At 40.3% G+C, this 24,351-nt stretch overlaps 1 protein-coding gene across 21 annotated transcripts in view; it reads right to left on the bottom strand.

The window, feature by feature from the left end:
- KDM4C (lysine demethylase 4C) overlaps positions 1–24,351 on the bottom strand; it is a 440,364-nt gene that overhangs the window by 133,586 nt on the left and 282,427 nt on the right. For 15 of the 21 annotated variants that reach the window (XR_012159108.1, XM_073345318.1, XM_073345317.1 and 12 more), the window contains 4 exons: positions 22,553–22,618; positions 13,865–14,046; positions 5,182–5,395; positions 3,832–3,908 (listed from right to left, as the gene is read on the bottom strand). Coding sequence is in view for 20 of the 21 variants with exons in the window: in XM_073345318.1 (XP_073201419.1) it covers positions 3,832–3,908; positions 5,182–5,395; positions 13,865–14,046; positions 22,553–22,618 (539 nt within the window). In the remaining variant the exon portion in view is untranslated. Of the gene's footprint in view, positions 1–3,831; positions 3,909–5,181; positions 5,396–13,864; positions 14,047–22,552; positions 22,623–24,351 lie in introns of those variants that run through there. The other 6 variants (XM_073345320.1, XM_073345323.1, XM_073345324.1 and 3 more) reach the window with 4 other exon arrangements.

Below are 24,351 nucleotides of genomic sequence, written 5' to 3'. Positions count from 1 at the left end.
ACGGCACTGAGGCCAACTCCTCATTTCACACAGGTCACCAAACTGTATTGAGATTAATATGAAGTGGTCACCACTAATAATCTTGCAACACTTCTATCGACACACATCTACAACTACAACAGTTCACTTACATATTTTACACAGAGTTTCAAATGAAAAATACAAGACTGATCTCCTAGATGGACCCTGGTTTACCACCTATTCTCCTAGAAACATCACTATTCTCATGTACTCCTGAAAACACAGAAACCCTGAAGTCCTTTGTGCTTCCTCATCTCCAGTTCCAATACCCTCTTTTCCTTAGCTTCCAGACACCTCTCCAAGCCTACCCTGCTTCTCCACCTCCTCAACTTCCTACTAAGACCTAGGATTCCTCCTCAACCTGCCATTCATATGAAATAAATGACAATACCACATATTATCTAACTATTTATGTTCTTATATTGCACCTATCACCCTGTTATGTGACACTCCGGTGCTTTTAAATAGGAGCATTTCTTAAATAATCTCCAACTCTGGAGCTGTTTCAGGATCTTCACTTCTTACCTTCCTTCAACATGAAACTAACAAAATATGGGATTTCATATTCTTTTATACTTTTCCTCACTGTGTTTTGATAATTAAACATGCTTATTACATACAAAAAATGTAAACTCTCGCTGCTTTTTCCCTTAAGTCACACTGCTGTATATAATAGAGGTATAGGTTGTTTTTAATATCAGACTTCAAGCAAATGTTCTGAAGGTTCTCAGTATTTTGAACACAACAATGTGGTTTTCCATCCTTATTGCAGTCACCCAGGGAATTTTCATGAATGTTCGCCTTACAACCCCAACACTTAGAAATGCCACAGCTGTCCCTTTCTTGAAAGGAAATTGACAAACTTTTTGTTAGAGCAGCAGGGCTGTCTAACCCTGTTCACTTAACTGATAATTAGATTCTCAGTTAAAGGCACCCTGTCACTTGCTAGCATTGACTTTTGCCTTTCCCCGCACCCACCCACAACTCTGGAAAAACCATTACAAAAGCAGTTTACGAAGTCCTGAAATTCTTGATTGTTTGATAAAAAGCATTTAACAAGTTTTTCCATTGACCAGCAAAAGAGAAACATGAAAACATGTTACAGAAATAGTAATCCATTCTATACACACATTTTAATAACTATGCACTGAGCAAACACTGGACAACATCCTTATAAATCAGACAGTATTTTTGTCAGTTTTAAAACATTATTTCCCCTCTTGTTCCACTCAGCTTAGTCAATACGTACACCACACCTGCTACTCAGGGGGTTCAGGCGGTGATGCTCTCAAACAGTTTCCCCAGCAGACAACTCCCTGGGACCAGGGAGCTCTGTTCACTGCCTGAATGCCACCCCCTATACCCCCTGAGCAAGGATCCTCCCGTCTGTGGACCTCCAGGACTGACAGGCCTTATGGGAGTAGGGGATTGGAGTTGACTAAGTTGAGAGGAGCTCTTTAACCCTTCTTGACTGGGACAGGAAGCTGCCCCACCACAGTGAGCAATGTCACATTTTCCAGACACTTGTGTCTTCTTCAAAATATCTGAAAATTTCACCCCCTGATTCCTATTACTCTCTTTTCTAAGGCACATGACTGTAAGTTTTCTTTATGGAAGTCAGATAAGAGATGACCAGCTGCCTTAGGGAATCCAATATGTATTACCAGGGAAAGCCTGAACCTAGAGATGTGTCTTGCATCGCACCCTAAAATAGGATTTGTGCTCTGATAGAACTGCACCAGGAGTTAATTTCAGAGTGTAGGCCTTGCTACTGAAAATGCCTTAACTCTAGCCCTGCACTGAATTAATACACAAGCACATACAACTGCAGGGTCCCAACTGACCACAACCACCATAGCAGGAGGTATTGGGGGAAAAGCCTCTCTAAGAGAAATGATCCAGGGATAATATCTCTCACCAGGTGTCAAGACAGGGAGTTATTTGAACAATGACATAGTAATGCATATCTTGTTGAGGCATCGCCACAATAATAATAATAATACCTTGCTCTTCACCAGTAGATCTCAAAGCACTTTACAAAGGAGATCAGTGTTATTATCCCCATTTTACAAATAGAAAAACTGAGGCATAGAGAAGGGCAGTGACTTGTCCAAGGTCACCCAGCAGGCCAAAGCTAGGAATAGAACACTAGTATCCTGAGTCCCAGGCCAGTGCTCTCTTTTCCAAACCACACTGCCTCCATGCCTCAAGCATGCTCTTAATGTCCCTTTATTAGATGGATCCCTATTTAAACCTGGGGAATTCATGGTCAGTTGGTAACATCTACACTGTGGACACTCACTGAATACATAAAAATAAAATCTGCATTAGTGCTTATCGTGTGTATGTAGCGACCTACTTGGAATGTTTGTTTGTTTGTGCAATAGGTGCAAATGTGCAAATTTCCCAGGCTCAATGTAGACAGCCAATTTGCAAAGTTTGGCCTTTAACTTTCTAATGCCTAAAGGGGACAATATTTCTTTATCAAGTTTAGTTAATGCTTAGTAGATAGCTTTACAATTCAGTTATCCCATCCATTAGATTCCTATAAATCACACTTAGTAAGTATTTATTAATAATGAAATGATTGTACCACATTAAATCAGGAGGTTAGTGTTCATTAATCAGTTTTGTCACTTATAGCTTTGCATTTCTTAACTGGGTGATGAAATTAAATGCTTTCCCAGAGAATACAACTGCCATAAAATGTAACAGAAGTTTGTTGGGGGAAGGCAGATTGGCTAAATTCTGGACATGGAATGGCTAAATGAAAAAATAAATGGCCATTCCTTAGTAGTAGAGTGGTTGTAACTAAAAAGTCAGCATTTATCCAAAGTTGCCATTATGGGCATCAGAAATCCAGCAACTATGCAGAGAAATACTGCAGTGTTTTAGATACCACAGCATAGAGATTGCTGACTTTTTAATAGTGAACACTACATTTCTTCCATCAGTTACAATGAAAAATAGGAGCAGACATTGAAAAATATCCTATGAGCCTATATAGGAGACATGGGTTATAAAACCACCTTTTGAATCCCATTGTTTGAGTTAATGCAAACTAATCGGGTCAGAGATCTGCTTGATCCATGAGGAAAAATGTTAACATTCTGTAGAATTTTTAATTATTTTAAAATAACCTATCTTCTTAACAAAATTTATTATTGTTTACACTTTATCAAATATTATTCCTGAAAAAAAAGATTATGAAAACATGCAATTTTCCTGAAAGGACAGGATCCATCTATTTCCACTAACATTTAGTCCCTGCATTATTTTCTTTTTTGATCATACAATATGCATATATGGTTTGAGATATGAAATATTTTATGACCATTCACTGGTGTAAATCCATAAATGCTCTGAAAGAACAATTTCATACTTGCTGATAATTTATTATTCAGCTTCCCTCCTCTGCTCTCCCCAGCTTCCCATGCATACATTCTCCAGGACTAAAATATTTAGAGTATATTTCATTACTTCTTTTCCCTCCGATGTCTAGTCAAAGTTTGGGGGTTGCTTTCTTGGACAATTTTCTACAAAGAATATAATCTACTTGCTAGCAATTTTCTTGACAATGTAAAATTCTTTCAAGGCTCTCTTGCTCAAAACAATGAAATTTTACATTTAAATCTAATAATATTGTTAAAAGAGACCCAACCCCGCCCCCCCCCCCCCCACGTTACCAGCAATAAGTAGTGTATTTAGAAGAACCCAGCCCTGTATACTGCGTTCCAGATACAATACCTTGAGTGCTTTTTTTTGTTGGTCTGCGGGGAGTAGGATAACTAAATAAACTATGCAACTTACAGCTGTCCAAGCTCCTTTTTTGCATCGAGAACACAGCCATCCATCATGGACTTCGTGAGAAGGAACACCATAACAACCTATAATAAGAGAGTTGGGTTGACTAATATATTCTGCCCTTCTGGGTGTCTATCACTCTACACAATTCAGCTGTATAAAAACACTAAAATAACACATGCCTTGTGACCAAAATGACAAAATAATGAGCCCCTTCCCAGGTTAAGTCTAATGCTACTGCATAAGCAACTTATGGGACACACAGGTAGCAATTCATCTAGTTCTCAACTCTGAGAACCTTCAATGTTATTAGTTTCTGCTAGTCCAGTAATAGGCACTATATTTTTCCATATGAAAACAATTAAAAATCAGATAAATGAAGAAACACTAAATCTTTTCAACTATATGGCACTTACATAGGAGAATCACAATGTGCTATACCAACATTAACTAATTAAGTTCCAGTACCTCTCTGAAGTAAAATAGGAAATCACTCCACCTGACACTTCTAAAAAGGGGAAGACTATATCAGAGGTGAAATTATGGCCCCAATGAAGTTAACAGCAAAACTTCCATTGACTTCAGTGGGGTCAGGGCTTCACCCTAGTTATTTAACAAGGCAACACAACACTAAACAACAGTTTAGAATAGGAAGAGAACATGTTATTCTAACAAAAGTTCACGGTGAATTTTACACAAAGGAATGGATACAGGAATTGCAGGTAGGCACACATTAATAACTGGAGAAAGATTGGGCACTGGGGCTAATGCCCATATAGTTAATTAAGTGTTATGGGACAATTATTGATCACAAGTGGTCAAGGACCTTGGTTTTACTTCTCAACTGAAAGATGGCACCTCTAGCATCATCCCTTTCCCTATTTTTATGCTGGGCTATTGGTTCAATACTGACTTAGAAGGAGGGCACCATCTATTTAATAATGAAAGTATTCCTTGGAGGTCTCCCATTTAAGTACTGGCATGGCCCTGACTTTTGAAATCTAGTGGGATCACAGAAGAAGGTGATATGGTTGCAAAGGTATTTTATTATGCTAAGTTTGATTGATTTCAGTAGATGAGACTGCAAACTGTAGATATAAAGCTTTGGTCTGTTCCATAATGAGGTTAAGTAATATTTACGGGGTTCCAATTATTTGCTGTTTTCACAAAGTTAACAATTCCTGGAATATTTGATGTTCTGATATAAAGTTTTACCCTAACAATTCTGAGGACTACATATAAAACTGTCCTGAATAGACTCAGTATATGTTGCTTCCTATTCAAAAACCATAATAAAGCTAAGAAGGCAAAATTGTAAATCACAACTTCTTTAAATTGAGTGATTAGTTTATTTACTTGCATGAACCTGTACACAACACTTTGCACAGGATATTAGAAGACTTGTTCCATCCTCTTCAATAAAGGCATTTGATGGATAGTTTTCAGTGTTTTCTTCGCTATAAATAAAACACATCTCTGGAATAAGTGGTTTAGTCTTTTCACGAGCCGTAAATGTCTCATCTGATTTTGTTTCCCAGCAAGTATAATTTTCTTCATTATGGTTGTCTGGCTGGAAATACACAATATTTATATTTAACTAAAAGACACAAAAAGCTTATTTGTTACTTTGACTTGGGTGTACACACTTTTCCCCTTCAGTTCTTACACTAATGGTTTAACAGTTTCAAAAGAAAATTAGCTGTTTCCAAAGCATCCACCACCACCATTTTCTATAGTTACTTGATTATTTTGGTAGGTCTTAAATTAAAAATAGCACTCTGGCAGTCTGAAAGTTAGTGCTGCTGCAGCTGTGCTCACTTTATTGTATCCTCGCTATCACTACAATTTTGAGACCTCTGGGCCCGATCCAGCTCATATTCAACTATGAAGCTGCTACACCTCAAACTCCAGGAGTAGGTTAGTGTGCCCTGTTAATATGAGTGTAGTAGGCTCTTTTCCTGTCAACCAGGTAGGATAATTCAACAAAGCAGCCTCTTTTTGCACAGCCAGATATAAAGTAGCAATGTATGTCTGAGTATCCCTTCCTTTGCCACATACAACCTCCAGTTGGGAAAGAAGGGAGTCCTGCCATTAACCGTCCTGGGGCAGGAGCTCCCTCACTGGCAGCAGGAAGATCCAGTGTAGAATCGCCTGGCCAGCAGCATGGGAAAAACCAAATTACCACCCCACTGCTACAGCTACTCCCTGACTCCCATTTGGTACACGGACTATTTTACTCCTCTCTGACCAGTGCTCACACAAAGGAATTATTCTAGTTCAAGGACTTTCAGAAATTCTATACCCTGTGCAGTGTTGGTGGGAGTGATGGCTCAGGTCTGGGATATATAGTTCTGGGGAGCATCTGAGATGTTGAGTTCTCGTCTCATGAGAAGCTCTACAGTTCTCAGACACCGAACTGCAGGGTTTCTGCATTAGGAAAGGCTTGCCATACCTAACTCAACAGACCTTGCCCCTCTACGCCACTGGTCCCCAAACTGTGGAGTGTGCTACCTTAGAGATGGCAAAGAGGAACGTTTGGGGAGGGGCACACACTGGGGGTGGGGCCAGCCCCCATGAGGGGCAGGGAGGCAGTGCCACACTTTCCCAGCCCTGCTCTTCCCCCAGATCAGCTCAGCCCCCAACCTCACTCCTCCCTCAACCCCAGTCAGCCCTCAGCCCAGCTCTGCCCTTACTCCCTGTGCACCCTCAGACCAGCTCCACCCACAGCCGCAGCTTCACTCTACCCCCTGCTCCATCCCTAGCCTGGCTCTGCCCTTATCCCCTCTCCGCCCTCAGACCAGCTCCGCGTCTGGCTCCAGATCCTGCCCCATTCCCAGTTCCGTCCCCACCTCCACCTTCAGCCCCAAGTTCCTCTGCTGAGAATGCCTTGGCTATGCAGTAATGGGGGTGGGGGGACATGAATAGTCTCCATTACTGATAAGGGGTGAGCGTGACTGAAAAAGTTTGAGCACCACTGCTCTCTATACTATAGGTCAGTCTGCTGTGCAGCCAAACATCTGCAGCTTTCTAGAGCTTATCAAACCAGTAAACTGCTGCTATTTTCCACTGTGCTTATTTCTTTCAAAATGAAATTAATTCACAAAAATGGTAAGAATGGCCTGACTCATGAACGTTTTTATATTTGCTATGAAACACAGCTGTAAACATCACCATTTTTTGCTGGCAGCTCTGCTAGAAGTGGGAATGGCTAAAATGATAGCAAACACTATTTTTCTTTTTATTGTGCTCAGATTAGCATGATTTGTACTTGGTACTCTATGTCTCACTTTTACACTGGATCCATTCATTTACGAAAATGCAAAGCCCCAATAGTTAAAACAAACACAGGAGTCAATAAAATCCTTTGCACCTGCCCGATGCCTCTTTCTTTAAAGATAATTTCACTTCATTTGGAAAGGGTACCAAAGCAGTGATCTCCAAGCCAGGACTAAAACCATGTACGAATTATTGTCTTAAATATGAAGAGATGTACTGCACTTATGTGTGTCCCATTCCAAGGATGTTATTTTTAAAATATTTTGATGGGCAAGATTCAGCTTTAATATTGTTGCAAGTTGCAAGCATTCGGTGTGACAGAGCAAATGTGCACTGTGTGTGGAGGTGGCTGTGTGGTGTTAGCAGCCTGTGATAGACAGGAGGGTGCACCGTAGAGTAAGTCCTCCAGGAAGTGTAGGGATGCCGCACTTCTTGCACACTGTAAAAGCAGAAGCTGTGGGCTGCAGCTCCAGTGTAATGAGAATTTTGTTACCTCACTGCTGTATATACTCCTGTTCATAATAAAGGGTTTATTGTGACACCGGTCTCCTTGGCAGTGAGATAATCCATGGTGCCAAGAGTGGAAGGCACAGCATAACTCAGTGAGACCCAGTGGCTGCTATACAGTCTGTGCAACTGCACATAACTCCCCGACACCAGCACTGAGAATGAGGGGAAATGCTGAACATGCCTGGAAAACATTCAAGCAGCAAGTTGAGCTGCATATGAAAGCCACTGGGACAAATAAACTGGAGGATGAGCAAAAGATTAACAGTACCAGGCACAACGCCCTAGATGTATACAATGCATTCCATACAGATGGTGGTGGGGAAAGAGAGGAAATGTTCAAAAATAACTAACTTGTTTGAAAATCATTGTGTCTCTAAAAATGTCATGTATGAGAGAGATGTATTTAGAATGAGAACACAAAATGAAGGGGAAACAATAGAGGAGTTTGTCACAGACTTAAAACTAAAAAGTCAGTCCTGTGAGTATGGAATATTAAAAGACTCTCATTAAAGACCAGATTGTCCTGGGGTGTAACAATAAAGAATCTGTGAACAGTTACTAAGGGAGACAGATCTGACACTAGAAAGGGCAATATGTATATGCCAAGCACCAGAACAAACAGAAGCACAAATAAAAAACCTAGAGAAAGAAACAGAGCACGTGACTCAGTACTATAATTAAGCCAGCAAGGGGAAAGTTCACAGAAATTAAACTGACCAGTGACAGAAAAATGGAAAGCAGGAAACAAGCCAGTGATGTGGCAATCAACAAAAGTATAGTAAAATGTCCACCCTTCGGGCAAATATGTGGAAACTATAATAAATCCAACCATTACACTAAAATGTGCAGAGACAGTGCAGGTTTCATGTATTAAGTACAAAAATGAATTCTTCAAACTAAGAGGAAGAGCTGTTCTTAAAGAGAAGGAGGAATATGAAAATGCAACAGACTGATTAATTAAAATGTGCACTATCACTAGGTGGCTGGCTCCAGTAAATGAAGTCAGGCCACCTCTCCCCTAAGCCAGTAAAGGTGCTCCCATTTGGCCAATTAAGAGGGCGGAGCAGCTCCTGGAAGCTATAAAGGACCAGAGAGACACAGTGAGAGAGATCTGATGAGTCAGGGTTGCCTGGAAGGAGGAAATCTGCATGAGATGAGAGCTACCAAAGGAAGAAGATGTTTTCTGGGGCAAGGCTGAAGGCAAGAATAACAGCAAGAGGGGTTTACTGGCTGAGCTCCCAGAGCCAGCACCAGAGGCCTGGAGAGGGCTGAAGATAGGAGGAGCAAAAGAGGGAGGTGCCTGCTGACTCTAAGCCGGAGAGCCGAAGCCAAGAACCAGAAAAGGCTGAAGGCTGGGGAGTATTGGAGGAAGTTACCTGCGGACATCTCCATCATTGAAAGCTGGACCCGCTGATGTCTCTGCAACAGAGAGCTGGACCCAGAGGAACAGTGAGAAGGCAAATGGACCAGGGGGAGTGAGGCTGCTCCTCTAGCGAGGATAATCTCCCAGCAGAGAGGCTGTGGGAATTCTCACTTAGGAGGAACAGGGTTGCACTCCAGGCTGTCCTGGCAACGAGGGATGGAAGAGGACTGACAAAGAGTCCAGGTGTGGCAAAAGGTTCCATTGTATGGTATGTGGGGTGTCAAGGGACAAAATGGAATGGGTTTTTAATGACTGCTTTCACTGGGTGATAAACAGACTGTGTTCTGGAACTTTTGTTGCAGACTATTTGCAGTTTGTTTTGTAAAAACAAACAAACAAACAAAAACCAGCCCCCAAAAGGGGTAATACTGAGGCAAGAGAGCTTGGCATAGAGTCCCTGGTTTGCCTCAGAGGGGAAACTGAGGCAGACATTCCTATCATGCTGCAGCCTGTTATAAGAGGGCACTTGAGGAGGAGCCACCTCTTGACATGCACAAATGGCACTTATGTGACATACAATATGGACACCAGGGCACAAGTAAATGTAATAACAAATACTGAAAGAGAGATATGGAAGGAAAACAACTGTGGAGGAGTAAAAAGTGTCTGTGAAAGACTATAATGGGGAACAATTTCAGTGACGGGAGAGTGCATGCTGACACTTAAATACAAAGTGAACACAATAAAAAAAAGAGTTTGTGGACAGGAGATTGTGGCAGAAGCGAACAACTAGTCTTGGACCTACACAGGTGTGAGATGCTTGGTCTCATAGAAGGATGTATGACGTAAGAGCAAGGGTCGGCAACCTTTCAGAAGTGGTGTGCCAAGTCTTCATTTATTCACTCTAATTTAAGGTTTCACGTGCCAGGAATACATTTTAACATTTTTAGAAGGTCTCTTTCTAGAAGTCTTTAATATATAACTAAACTATTGTTGTATGTAAAGTAAATAAGGTTTTTAAAACGTTTAAAAAGCTTCATTTAAAATTAAATTAAAATGCAGAGTCTCCCCCCACCCCCCGACAGGTGGCCAGGACCCGGGCAGCATGAGTGCCACTGAAAATCAGTTCGCATGCCGCTTTTGGCATGCGTGCCATAGGTTGCCTACCCCTGACATAGAGAGACAGAACAACAACCTAGACTCAGATATGAAAGTATTAATAGCATCATGTAAAGATGTATTCACAAGAAATGGGTGTCTCCCAGTAACATGCAAGATACAGTAAACAGACGATGAAGAACCTGTGGTACACACTATACAAAAAGTTCCCCAAGCCTTAAGAGCCTCAAAACATGACAGCAAATAGTATCCTTCAGAGAATGAAAGAACTGACAGATTGGGTTCACTCCTTAGGAACCGTAGAGAAAAAAAGGAGGGGACTCTGGCTGCGTATGGACCCTAAGGAGCTGAACAAAACCATAAAAAGAGAACACTTCCACTTGCTCTCAAGAAGTGAACTGCTATCAGGTGGTAGGAACCAAATTCTTCAACAAATTAAATGTATCACTGGATTTTGGCAGATTCCCTGGGACACTGAGAGCTCCAAGATCTGACTTCAAACAGACCATTTTGGCAGATACTGCTTCCTCAGACTGCCTTTTGGAACATGTTCAGCTCCAAAAATATTTCACAATACAATGAGCCAGTTCCTAGAGGGTGTAGCACATATGAAAGTGTTTGTGGATGACCTAATAATATAGGCCAGCACTGCCACTGACCATCAGGAATAACCAAGGAGAGTACTGGAAACTGTGAGAGTTAATAACATTAAACTCAATACGGCCAAATGTCAATTTCAAACAACAAAAACAACATAGTTGGGAAAGAGACTGACCTCGAAGGTAATCTTGCCCAATGAATCAAAGGTTCAGGCAATATTGAACATGCTGAGACCTGAAGATAAAAAGGGAATTCAAAGACTTCTAGGCATGTTGAATTATTTCAGCAAGTTCATATCTAACTATACAGCTTGCACAACTCACCTAAGACTTGTGCTCCACCTGGTCACCAAATGGGCATGAATGCCAGAGCATAAAAGGGAATTTAGTGATTTAAAGCATGTTCTGACATAACCTCCAGTGCTGCAGTTTTTTGACTCATTGCAGGACATCAAGCTCTGCACAGATACTTTGAAAGGAGGGCTGGGAGCAGTACTAGACCAGTGTCATGGAACTGATTGGTTGCCACTCTTATATGCCACAGAGAAGATATATACATAAACTGAAAAAAGACATTTGGTCTGGTGTATGGATGTACAAGATTTCACAGCTTTCTCTATGGTTGTAGCTTCAAAGCATAAGCTGAACAAAACCACTGATTGCCATACACAAAAAGGGATTTGGAGAAGCACCACCTTGGATATAGTGAATACTTTCGAAAATACAAAAGTATTAGGTGACCCTGGATTTTCAACCTGGATGCTATTTAGTAATGGCAGACATACTATCAAGAACTTATGCTTCAAGTATCAATACACAGCTTGATGACCTGGAACAACCAGTAAATATACCTGTGAACACGGTAAGTGTCACATGCTGTATCTCCAGGCATATGAGATGAACTGGAGACAGCAACAGCTAAAGATGAAAGCTGCAAGCAATGATACAAACGATAAGTAAGACAGGAAAAAAAATCAAAACTTCCCACTTGCCTAGTCCCATTATAAAACAGCTTTCAGTGATTGCAGGAGTGCTCTTGAAGGGAACACAAATCATAGTGCCAACAGTGATAAGAAAAGTATTGGAATGAATAAATGAAGGGTATCTGGGAATGACCAAATCCAAAAGAAGACCTAGAGAAGTTGTATTCTGGCCGCAGATTAATAATGACATCGAAGAAATGATGGGCCAGGTCTGCAACATCAGAAATACAAAAATTCCCAGCAGAAAGAACTGAGCAAAATTAATCACTTGCAATTCCATGGGACAAAGTTGGAATTGATGTGTTCAACTTGGGAAGACATGATCACCTGGTTATAACCAATTTCTGAGAAGCAGTCACACTTGAAGATACCACATCTGCAACTGTTGTCAGGCATATTAAATCTGTATTTGCTTGGCATGTTATTCGAGAATAGTAGTAACTGACCATGGACTACAATTCAAGAACAGGGAATTCCTGGACTTTGCTAAAATGTACGACTTTCAGCATGAGACATTAAGTCCCATATACCCTCAAGCCAATGAAGTATCTTAATGTGGAGTTCGTATAGTGAAGAACTTGCAGAAAAAAGAAATGGATGCAAGAGAAGATCCATATCTATCACTACTCCAGTTACAGAGCTACATCACCACAATGTGGAAAGTCACCTACTGAACTCCTTTAGAGCAGATGTAGAAATATTCGATTACCAAATATGGGATACAAATGAAGGATGCCTAAAGAGCCTGTGATAGTGAGAGAAAAAAGTCTAGGAAAGTACAATCAGACAAAATATTATGACAAAGGAGCAAGACCTCTTCCATAGTTAAAAACAAAGACATAGTAAGAATTTGATCAGTCAAAGTTACAATGATCAAAGAGGAGTTACCTCGCTCTGGACTCAGTGACCACAGATAAAAGCACAATCTTATGAAGGAATAAGCATCTGCTCAAGGTACCTGGCAACCTGGCTGGGACAAGTGAAGTGAGAACAGACATACAAGTTGAAAACCATTCCCAAACTGACCCTGTTATTGATCATAAGACAGAACCTTAGAGAAGGCTTTGCAACACAGCAGATTGGAAAGATTGCTAAAATGTCCCACAAGACTGATCGAGACACTTTAAGGTTGTGTTTAGCAACCTGAAGAGTTAGGTCAGTTAGTGTATTTAATTTAACAGTGTTTTAGTTCAGGCAGGAAATTTCAAAAAGGGATCTAAAAATGGGAAGATGTGCTGTACAGTAAGTCCTCCAGGAAGTGTAGAGATGCCCAACTTCCTGTACACTCTAGATACAGTGTTTAGTTTGGGAAGCAGTAACAAAGAAGCCCAGAATAAGGCAGTTGCAGGCTGCAGCTACAGAGAGTAGTAGAAAGTTTATCATCTCATTTCTGTACCTACGTCCTGTTCATATTAAGAAGTTTATTATGACAACAGTCTGCTCGTCAGTGTGATATCACAAAAGTCAGACTAAATGATTTGGTGGTCCCCTCTATCTTAAACTCGATGATTCTATGTCAGAATTTTCACCTGACATTCATTATTGGTATTTCCACAAATGTATATCAAACAGTACTGTAGACTAGATGTTTTCACTGGGTGAACTGTTGTTGCCCAAAAGGCCCAACTACCATTAAATCACAGGGGTTCTGCAGTGCTGCAGACCAGGAAAAGGCCAAACAGCAAGACTCTGTCCTCCCTTGAATAATTTTCTTTCCACAGTAATGAAGAGAGAGATTTTGGGGGTGGGGGAGGAAGTGACTAGTGGATTTGCAACTGCATGGTTCTGCTGTCTTCAAATCTGTCTCCCCTGCAAGGAATGAGCATACAGCGCTTATTGCAAGCCTGTGGACTGTGATAAAGGCCACGAAGAAGCCACTCAGCTACTCCACCTTCTACCCACAGGCTGTGGGAGGAAATTGGAAGGAGGCCTGCCAGTAAATCCTTCTTGAAAAATTTATTTACTGTGGCTGGTGGATCATTTACCCCTTATGTAGTGATTAATACTTCATTTTCTATACTAATGAGTCTTAGCTAGAAATGAATTTTTCCTTTCCTTTTCATGTCACAAATTAACCTTCTAAAATGATTAGTGTTTGCATCATTTAATTTTATTGTCATGCATAGCTATAAAAGAGACATTAAAGACTCCTTTCCAAATAACTACTGAATTATTTGAATCCAGCTTACCTTGTAGTAGGGCATAAGGAGAGTGCAAATGGCACAATGGGGTTCCATTTTGGCTGCAGCTGCATTATATTCTTTTTCAGCAATGAAATTGTGCGCTCTTTTCTGCCAAAGGTGGACAAGAGGCTTGGCCCATGACTCTGTTTCTTGCACTTCCTCTTCGATTAAGGGAATCTCAAGCAGTTCTTAAAGAAAACAAACACCTGGTAACACTGTATTCTTGGGATGAAGGCAAACAATACTGAAGTATCCATCTGCACTAGCAATGAATAGCAAACAGTGTCAAAAGAACTTCGGCATGTGAGAACAAATGCAAAATAACAATACAATTATGCAGTGCAGTGAAGAGGTCCACAGTGCAGGGCGGAGAGGAGAGCTTTGCCCCTGTGCTATATGCTTACTTCTCCACATAAAGAGCATCAGGGAGCATTGCAACACATATATTCCTTACAATTTGTGTTTATACTCAGATCTGCAGAGTGAACACCTATATCCCCCATCTCTTACTTCCTCCAACCTCTGCCTCCTTCCTAATATGCACTCTGCTTTAACTCCCACCACTTAACCGTGCTAGAGCCTGTCAACCAGCACCAAGCAAGTCAGTTCGTTTTCCCAATATGGTGCATTTCAATTTGCTTTTAAAAATATCTTTATATTAATTTTCTGCAGCGTATAATGCACAAATATTTTGGACTTTAAAAATATGCAATACTGAGAGACAATCAGACCTTGCCTATGATCAGGCTCAGGTGACGTTCAGTGGTGGCTGTGATGCCTCCTGCTGAGAGCCTGCTGGGCCACCACATGAAAAAGGATCTGGTGTTCTCAGGGATCTGCCTTTTCAGACCTGAAAGTAAGTTTGTCTTACTTGTACATTGTGTCCCTCTGAAAACCTGCACAGTGCCTGAGACTAATAGGTTACTCCTTCCCCTTTTCTCCACAAAGGTAGATAGATCCTTTCCCCCAAGGTGGATTTTTGCCACCTTACCCTATGAGCAACCTCTGCACCTAATTAGCTGGGAATTCCATAGAAAATGACTAATTTTACCCTATTAAATAAACTACACACATGCTAGAAATGTCCAGTCCTCATTACAAGGAACTGGAACTCTCACAGAAGAAAAGTTTAGCGGTAACATGCAATTAATTTCTGTTTAAGTCTCCCCAGATTTGGTACTAATGGGATCTGTCTAATTGTAGCTCTCCTGCACCTGGAAGACCCAAGATGAAATGTGAGAGGATTAAAACAACCTTGACTCACATCACTGAACTAAGGACCTCCAAGGCATCCAGAGGCATCCTCCCAGGAGGCAATCATTTCTACTGAGTAGTACCTGGGAAATGTGTGAAGAGAACATTGAGTAGGACATGGCATATCTCTAGGACAGAGGATGATGCCCTTTCTGCCCAGGAGGCAGCTAGCCCTCAAGTAAAGCAAGTAGTTATTCATAGGACAAAGAACCTCTGCATGATTCTTTAATACTAGTTCTACTAGTTGAATTTTATTCTCCTGAGTTCTAGGGACAAAGAACATCAGGCATAAATACATACAGAAGATAGTCTAATCTTTTAGAGGATTTCTTAACTGGGATGGAAGGAAGGAAGGAGAGTGCTCTCTTCTCAATGGAGACTTGCAAGGCACAGCCACCAGTTCTGCCTATCAGGAACATCCTTTAACCAATCACAAAGAAACAGGATTTAGTGGGTTGAAAAGATAATGATGAACCCTTTTCAAGCCAGACTGAGACTGCAAGAGAGAAATAATTTCTTGGGCAGCATGGCAAACTAATCTAACTCCCTTCAAGAAGCTGCTTACTAATAGGTGTCTGTCAGGAATGATGTAGAAAATGGGGTCCTGGGACAGGAGACTTGAAGTAAAATCCTGTCCCCATTGAAGTCAATAGCAAGACTCCCGCTGACTTCAACAGGGCCGGGAATTCACCATGGTGTTGATTTAATGGGTCCTCCAGGACTAAATTGGTGGAGACACACCATATGACCTTCCACATGGATGGCAATGATCTCTTTAGGATCCCTGGATGGCATAGGTATGGGGGGTAGAACTCCCTGTTCAGTCTGTGAAGGGGAACCTGTTTCCCAGCCTTAGTAAAAATTTGCTAGAAAACTCTGCAAAGATAATGTTGTGGACTTTTGTCCCTTCCTCCTGGAGGTTTCTGTGCAGAAGAGCATATCAGTCAAACTAGTTATTACTAGTAAATCACCCCAGATGCAAAGAGCAAAAAATCAGGAAAGATGACTGCTGGGAAGAATATTTTACCCTGTGGCAAAGTTTCTCTCTGAAGTGATCCCCTTCCACATACACACACGCATATACCCATGATTAAAAATTATCTCAGTGGTTCTTGAGGACATGAAATTTCTATGCAGTCAGATGAATGGTGACTGTGAGGTCTCTGAGAAGGGAATTTTTAGAAAAATGGGAGGATAGGTAGGATACTGAAAACCCTGGGAATGGGGAGAGAGGAAAGAGCAGAGACCTTTGAAAAGTCATTGAACACAATTTAAAGAGGAAGAGAATAGACAGTTCTACAGTGTGGTGTTCATTTTTAACAATGTATTTATGAAGATTAGTTTCTTTCAGAAGAAAACTTCAACAATATAGAAGAGTTTAAGTAAGCTGGATCATCACATTCCTTCAGCCCATGACTGCCTTCACCAGTTTATTTATAATGTTATACACTGCTATTAAAAAACAACTCTTCAAGAAACATTTGCCAGCAATGTACATACAGCAGACTTGAGAAAAACAGGAAATGCGTGTGAACAGCAGTTTCCAAACCTAAATTCAGTTTGCAAATGGCTATTGGGTGACATGCAGGTACAAAGTGTACAGTTAACAATGTAGTTATAGTTAGACAAATTAAGATTTCCAGAATACAGAATCCACCTTGTACCAAAAGTTCCACCATAATTTTTTTAAGTTAAAAGAGTTCTGTTGAGCATATTTGCAATACCCAAGAATCTTGAAATAAAATATATTGTTCCCGGCCATGACCACACCTCTCAGTGTTGTCATTTTTAATATGACAGGCATAGATTATTATTTCTTATATTGCCAATATAGCAGAAGTCAATGAGTTAATGTCTCCTGCACTTTGCTCTCTGGCAATTCCCTAACACATTTTCTGGTGGAGGATTTACATCTACCCCCTTTTACATACTATGTCACAAAGTTTCTCAAACCTCTGTTCTTGGCCCCTTTCTCTTCTTTGTTGACCTTTTCCTTATAAAACAACCTCACTGCTAGCTTCATCCTTCTTATGTTCAACGGCTATTAGCCAGGATGGGCAAAGATGGTCTTCCTAAGTCTCTGTTTGCCAGAAGCTGGGAATGGGCAACAGGGGATGGATCACTTGATGATTATCTGTTCTGTTCATTCCCTCTGGGGCAACTGGCATTTGCCACTGTTGGAAGACAGGATACTGGGCTAGATGGACCTTTGGTCTGACCTTAGTATGGCCATTCTTATGTTCTTGCTAATTTCTCTCCAGAACTAAACTTCTCCCCCAACTCACTTTTGAACCTATATATTGTCATTATTTTTAATATTTATATTAAAATTGCACTTTCACACAGAATTAGAGAGACATTGAGCTAAGCATTCTACAAACTCAGAGGTAGACACAATCCCTGCCCTGAGGAGTTTACAATCTATATCTTCCAGAAATGGGCACAGTGCTGGGAACTGTTGACCAGATTCTCAGCTGGCGCAAAAGGAGATAGCTCCATTTAAGCCAGTGGTGTTTTGCCCATTTACACCAGCTCAGCATAGAAAAAAAATATTGTTCTTGAGAAAATCCCACAAAAAATTAGCTATTAAGGAATTTTTTTTTCACATTTCTTGATGGCATTTAGAAACCCTGAAATGTTTCTCTCTTTCCTCAGATATGATAATTTGACGCAGCAAATCCCGTAGTTCTGATACAGTCAAAACTCTTACTGATGTCAACTGATTACCTGTGTAAGGATTGCAAGATTGACCCACTAATGGTGCCTCATGGAAAACTTTGAAAAGCATTTCATCCTGGCTGGGATGATTTAACTGGGAATTGGTCCTGCTTTGAGCAGGGGGTTGGACTAGATGACCTTCTGGGGTCCCTTCCAACCCTGATATTCTATGATTCTATGATTCTATGATTTCTGCAATTTATCCAGTATGTCAGACTTGCTGCTCAATTCTTTAGTGATCCATTTTTTGATTACCAACTACATCAACAAAGAACCTCTCTATTCCTTAACAGTTCATCTGTTCTTGTTGCTTATTCCCCATCTGATATCAGAATACTCTATTTCAGACATTGTAATTATTTCCATAGCAACTAATGATGAGGTCACCAAGTGAGGCTACACTTACAAAGGAAATGAGCTGCAGGAACAGATGATTCTTTAATGGAAAAATACTTTCACACAAAAATCTGCTCAGGAGTAGACCTGAATGCTTCACTTCGAGAATACACATTATACACTGGTATCCAGATTTTTTAACAACAGAAACTCGGTTATCTGGTTCACATTCTTATGAACAGCTTTCTGTTCTCCCAGTCCTGGTCGGCTCAGCAGAACATCAGCAGATAAGACTCTATGGATGTAGTCTAACAGCATATAAAGTCGTATGTGCTCACATCCTGATATGGGGAGGAAGCTATGTGAGGGGAACTGGCCAGCAGACTTAAGATCGTGTTCAAAGTCCTCTGATCTGGGAAATATAGCATAATGTTTCCTCACTCCGACTGCAGAAAGTATTTCCTGGGCTGGCTCCCCTGACTGTGCGTTGAAGTCTTTATTTACTGGAACATGACTGCAGTACAGAAAGTAGTTATGTGAAGTCAAATCTTGGGATAATGAATCTGACCTTCTAATAAGCAAGAGTTTCACTTATCTGATGCTCAGATAAGCAAAGTTTGACTGTGGATTTTTTTTTTAAATTTCTATGAGCTGTCACTAAGGTAAGTGAACATTAAGTACCTTAACTAGTTACTAGCATTATATCAATGTTGGTAAAAAACCTACTAATTCATGGGGTGCAATTAAAAAATTAAGCTAAACAAAAAGAAGTCATTCTTAAACCGAACGAATAGTGTCTACACACAACCTTGCGCCAGCTTAACTAAGCTGCTTTTAAAACAAACCTTTAGTTAAGCCAGTGCAAGTTTGCACGTTGATAAGGCCTAGAAGAAGTCAGCTAGTACCAACCGAGCACAGCCAGGAAATTAACTGAACAAAATTAAACATCACACGATTTCTACAAACTGAACATTTTACACTAGCATCCTTGCCAAGTTCGAAATATGATTGTAAGAAGCAGGCACAGAGTAGTATCATATCAAGCCAGCACTTCCCTTTATATGCTTTCCAACTGCAATAGCAACAGCCACTTATATAACAGCCTTTCATCCATGGATCTCAAAAGCCTTTACAAACATTAATTAAGCTCAGAACACCCCTATAAAATGGGTAAGCAGTATTAGTGCTCTGCGTCTCTTACAAAGTTTGGTTTACTAAGTGAACTCCTACGTTTTAATCGCAGGAAATTAGAATGAAGCAGTTCATTTCAAGTCTCTTATCTCAGGGAGAAAAAGAAGAGGAAAAAAAATTTGAAATTCAGCCAACTTGAACTGGGCTCTGAGTTCAAGGTTCAGAGTATTCACAAACTTCATCCCACGCTGGTGAACACGGGCTGAGGTGGTTCATGCAGCTGGTGAACCTCCTTTTCTCATAGTCTGTTTGAGAAACAGACCCTCACCCTCAACTATTCCCAGAACCCCAAATGAAGACCAGCTCCCCTAGTTATTCACAGAACCCTTTATTCACTGAAATCTGACTGCAGCACATAGACTATATGTGCAGCCAAGTATGGGTAGGGATAAGTATGACAGGAACAGCTGGAAATTGACCAAGCCTAAACAGGTAACAGACTGCAGCCATATCATAATTTGGAGGGCACCTGACAGAACACTGAAGTGTCTTAGAAGCAGATCTCCTAGTGAACAAATCTTTACTGAACTCGGAGCAACAGAAGACTGAGGTGAGACCCTGAAAGCCGAGTTAGGTTGGTCCAAAGCTGCCCCAATGAAAGAGGCTACCACCTGAAGGAAACGCAGTTACAGTGGGGAAGACATTCCTACCAAAGAAATCACTGAAGCACTTATCCCAACAGGGCCCTAGCCTTGCACATTGACAGAGGCATTTCACCCAGGTGGGTAAATTCAGAACAGACTCCTACCAGCCGGGACATAGCTTGAAATGGGCGGGAGATCGCAGCCCGCCTAGAAAATAGGACTCTAGAGGGTTCTGTAGGAAATGCAGGCGCCACCAACTCAAGTTCATAGTTTCTCAGAGAGACTGAGGAAGAAAGCAGGAGCAGAGATGTTGTCTTCAGCTAGGCGGCATCCCTCTCATCCAGTCATCCAGCCGGAGCGCCTACTGATGGGACGATGTAGCTTACTATTCTGGAGGCAGTAAGGCTTAATGTATCAGCTCTGAGGCTCCCAAGAGGTCTAGTGGGGAGGGAAAGCTCAGCATGCTTCAAAGAACTGCTGTGCCTTAACTCACTTGTCATAAACATACAGCTAAGGGTAGCATACAATCCCTCCTTTACCAGTAAGGGGTTAAAAAGCTCAAATAACCTGGTTGGCACCTGACCAAAAGGAGCAATAAGGGAAGAAGATCCTTTCAAATCTGTGGGGGGGAGGTTTTGTTTGTGCTCTCTTTGTTGCGCTCTCTCGGGACAGAGAGAGGGACCAGGCAGGAAAAAACCGCTTCTAAAACCCTACCTGAAATAAGCATCTAAGTTTACAAAAATTGTAAGTAAAGCAAGGAAATGTGTTAGATTATCTTTTGTTTTAGCTTGTGAATATTCCCTATGCTAAGAGGGAGGTTTATTCCTGTGTTTTGTAACTTTAAAGTTTTGCCTAGAGGGGAATCCTCTGTGTTTTAAATCTTATTACCCTGTAAAATTACCTTCCATCCTGATTTTACAGAGGTGCTTCTTTTACTTTTTTCTTTATAATAATATTCTGCTTTTAAGAACCTGATTGTTTTTAGTGTCCTAAAAACCCAAGGATCTGGTCTCTGCTCACCTTGTTTATCTGTTTATTTGGTATATTATTCTCAAGCCTCCCCAGGAAAGGGGGTGAAGGGGTTTGGGGGGATATTTTAGGGAAACAGGAACTCCAAGTGGTCCTTTTCCTTAATCTTTGTCTAAGTCACTTGGTGGTGGCAGCAATACCGCCCAAGAACAAGGAAGAATTTGTGCCTTGGGGAAGCTTTTAACCTAAGCCGGTAGAAATAAGCTTAGGGGGTCTTTCATGCGGGTCCCCACATCTGTACCCCAGAGTTCAGAGTGAGGAGGGAACCCTGACATCACTTCTCTATACTCTCTTGGCAGGCCTTCCGGTAGGCAGTACATTTCCTATGTTAATTGGAGAGCTGTCCTTCTAATTTTCAAGTTTAAGTTCCTGTTTATGCACACAAATTTGGGTTTTGCATGTACATATCTCAAAATGTGCGCACACAACTTAAGAAGCTGGTTCGACACCTGGTTGAGAGTTTGACCCTAGCTGAGTGTTCAGTGGAGTAATTGTGTAACCCTCAAGGAGTTGTTCTAGTCTGCGTACGAGATGTTTGTGTGAAACACACATTAAGTGGTCTGGGAGTGACCACATACCAGTCATCTGAAATAGTTGCCTTAATTTGAGGAAAGAAAATTTGCTCTTAAGTTGAGAACTTGCATTCCAAATCAGAGAAATATTTCCTGATTGAATTTTAAACCTTCAAAGTTGGCATTTACACCGGAATGCTGGAAGAGCTTTTACTGAGCTGTAATGGGCACGTTATGATACGTTTGCTACTTGCATTCAACTAGTGTTAGCGAAAGAAAAACTATAATACTAACAGTATTAGTTCCAGATTTAACATGGTTGTGAAATGCTTAGATGATAAATTGATATCATCTTAGTATTAATGGAGTATCATTTCTGGCCATTACAGTTTTCTAATGCTACTGTGAGCTTAACAGATCAGCACTTTAGGAAGTACATTTTCTGTCTCTGAGCAGCTGGTCTTTTTGTTTGTGCTTTCACGAGTACATTGTATGCTTCTTGTAATTCCACCTGCATTTCTGGTTGTGTATTGCACAACATTTCCTCACGAAACAGTAAAATGAATGGACCACTATCTTCCAAAACATTTATTAATTGGATTATGTGGGCATTAAAGGAGATTTTTCTTTATTAATGAACCTTTTATTCATTTAATAAATCCTTCCTTACATCCCACAAGCCAGACAGAGGACTGGATTCCCAATATTCAGAGGCACTTTTATGTTGCTGTAAGTGACATCTCATTATCTGTGCTGCCTGGAAACTGGTACAGGTTATGGCAAGGTTAAGTATTTTGTTTCCCAGGGAAACATGGCACGTACAATTTATTTCCAAAAGAGAAGTATTAACATGCCATGAAATAATTAATAACTTCATATAAATTAATAAATGTTACCAAAGGATACATCCTGTTGTATCAGAGTTCAGACTTACTGGTACTGATACTATACTAGCATTAACAGTGCCAAAACTCCATACCATTTGCTAGATAATACACTCAAGCCAGAAACTGAACCTCAGATAGGATAAATTAATGTATATAATATAATTAATGTCATACCACCTTTACCTTTGCAAATACATACTTGATGCTCTATCATATTTGTCTCAGGGAGGAAGAATTTTTTTTTCTTTACTACCTAGACAAAATAGGAAAAATAAGGACCAGGACTTCTTTTAGGACAAAGGAAAACCTCTTTTAAAACAAACATATAAACAGTTACTGTGTTGCAGTCCAAATAATTAAAAAGTGAATAATACATTAATGAAAGCAATCTTTGTTTTCACAAGTGTTTTTTGTTTAAAAGTTTGTGGTAACTTATTTCAGCACTCAATATTATCTATTTTGAACAAATTTTGCTTACTAAGTTAAAGTGAAATTCTCAGAAGGAAAACATTTGGGCCATTTACAGAATGGGCTGTTGCCAGTACTTGCTGATCTAACCTAGCAGATGTGAAAAGCCATAGACTCTAATACAGTACAATTTTCTTTTGCCAATCTCAACAATGATTTTGCTGCTTGGGGTTATGTTCCACTGATGTTTTCTGGCTGTGTACAGCACCATTCTCTGCTATGAAGAGCATAGCAGCATCTGTTATTTTTCAGGTACTTGAGCATAATCTCAACCCTGGGAGACATTACATGTAGTTTCAAATGTCCTGAAAGGAATTTAAAAAAAAATCGATTCACTCAATTAGAAAAAAAGTTGCAACTTTGAAACTTCGCTGTTCCTGTATTATTTCTACAAACTAGATTTCAGAAATTGTTTCATTTTTCAGTGAAGAATGCAATAGGATAAAAAACGCATAGGATAAAATGCATAGGATAAAAAAAGGTTAATTTTGTGAATATCTCATAATAACAGTTCTGTAAAGTCTGGGTAATTTATTTGGTGAGTAAGTCTGATTACTGAAGTACAATTAAGTTCCATGGTTCTCATAAAAGTTGGACATGAGGAGAGACAAACTGAACCAGCGTATTAAAGTCTAAACCTAAGAGCTCCTGGAACAAATTAGTTTTAGATTAGAAGGGAAACTAACTAGGTCCATTTATAAAGATTAGTAAAATATCACAAAACACATGACTTATCAGTCCTATCTCAAAATATTTTAATCACATTTAAAAGATTATGTAAATAACTAGAGTTTCACTTAAATGACACAAAAACAATTAGTAAAGAACAATTTTACATCATTTTAACATTTAGTCAGAGAAGGGTAAGTTAATTATACCCTATGTGGATTGGCTGCAGGACTGAATACCTTATACACTCAGAAACTCCCAGAAAGAGAACGGAGGGCTCGAAGCATGCATAAGCACTTACGTTACAGACTAATCTAACAGGAATAGAGCATGTTGACATTCTAAACCTCTGTTTTACTCTGCTTAATGACTCATTACAAAAAGCATATTTCTATTTCATAACATGATTGGCAAAGATCCCAGCTAAAGACACAGATTTAGGGCCCAATCCTGAAGTCTTTGAATTCCCAACAAAAGCCAGTAGGAGTTTTGTATGTACAAGGAATACAGGACTGGGCTCAAGAAGTTAAGACAAAATTTTCAGAAATGTTCACTATTTTTGGGTACCCAACCCAATAATCACCTGAGTTTCAGTAGTATTATGTACCTGCAGCTACCACTGATTTCAACTGAAGTTGAATCATCGCTTCTGAAAATCAGGCCCAAGATGTCTCCAGTTGGATGCCCATATACTGAAGCACCCACAATTCAAATGTGGGCCTACACACTCCGTGGTTTACAATGGAAGACAATGCACCAGTGTACCCCCTCATATTTGCTATTATACCCCACTGGAACCATGAAACTGTGGGCAAATGTTAGAATCTTTCAAAAAAGATAGAAAT

This window comes from Lepidochelys kempii, chromosome 5 (assembly GCF_965140265.1).
Source record: "Lepidochelys kempii isolate rLepKem1 chromosome 5, rLepKem1.hap2, whole genome shotgun sequence".
NCBI lineage: Eukaryota > Metazoa > Chordata > Testudines > Cheloniidae > Lepidochelys > Lepidochelys kempii.
The sequence above is the reverse complement of the archived record's forward strand: the minus strand, read 5'-3'. Positions and strand labels throughout refer to the sequence as shown.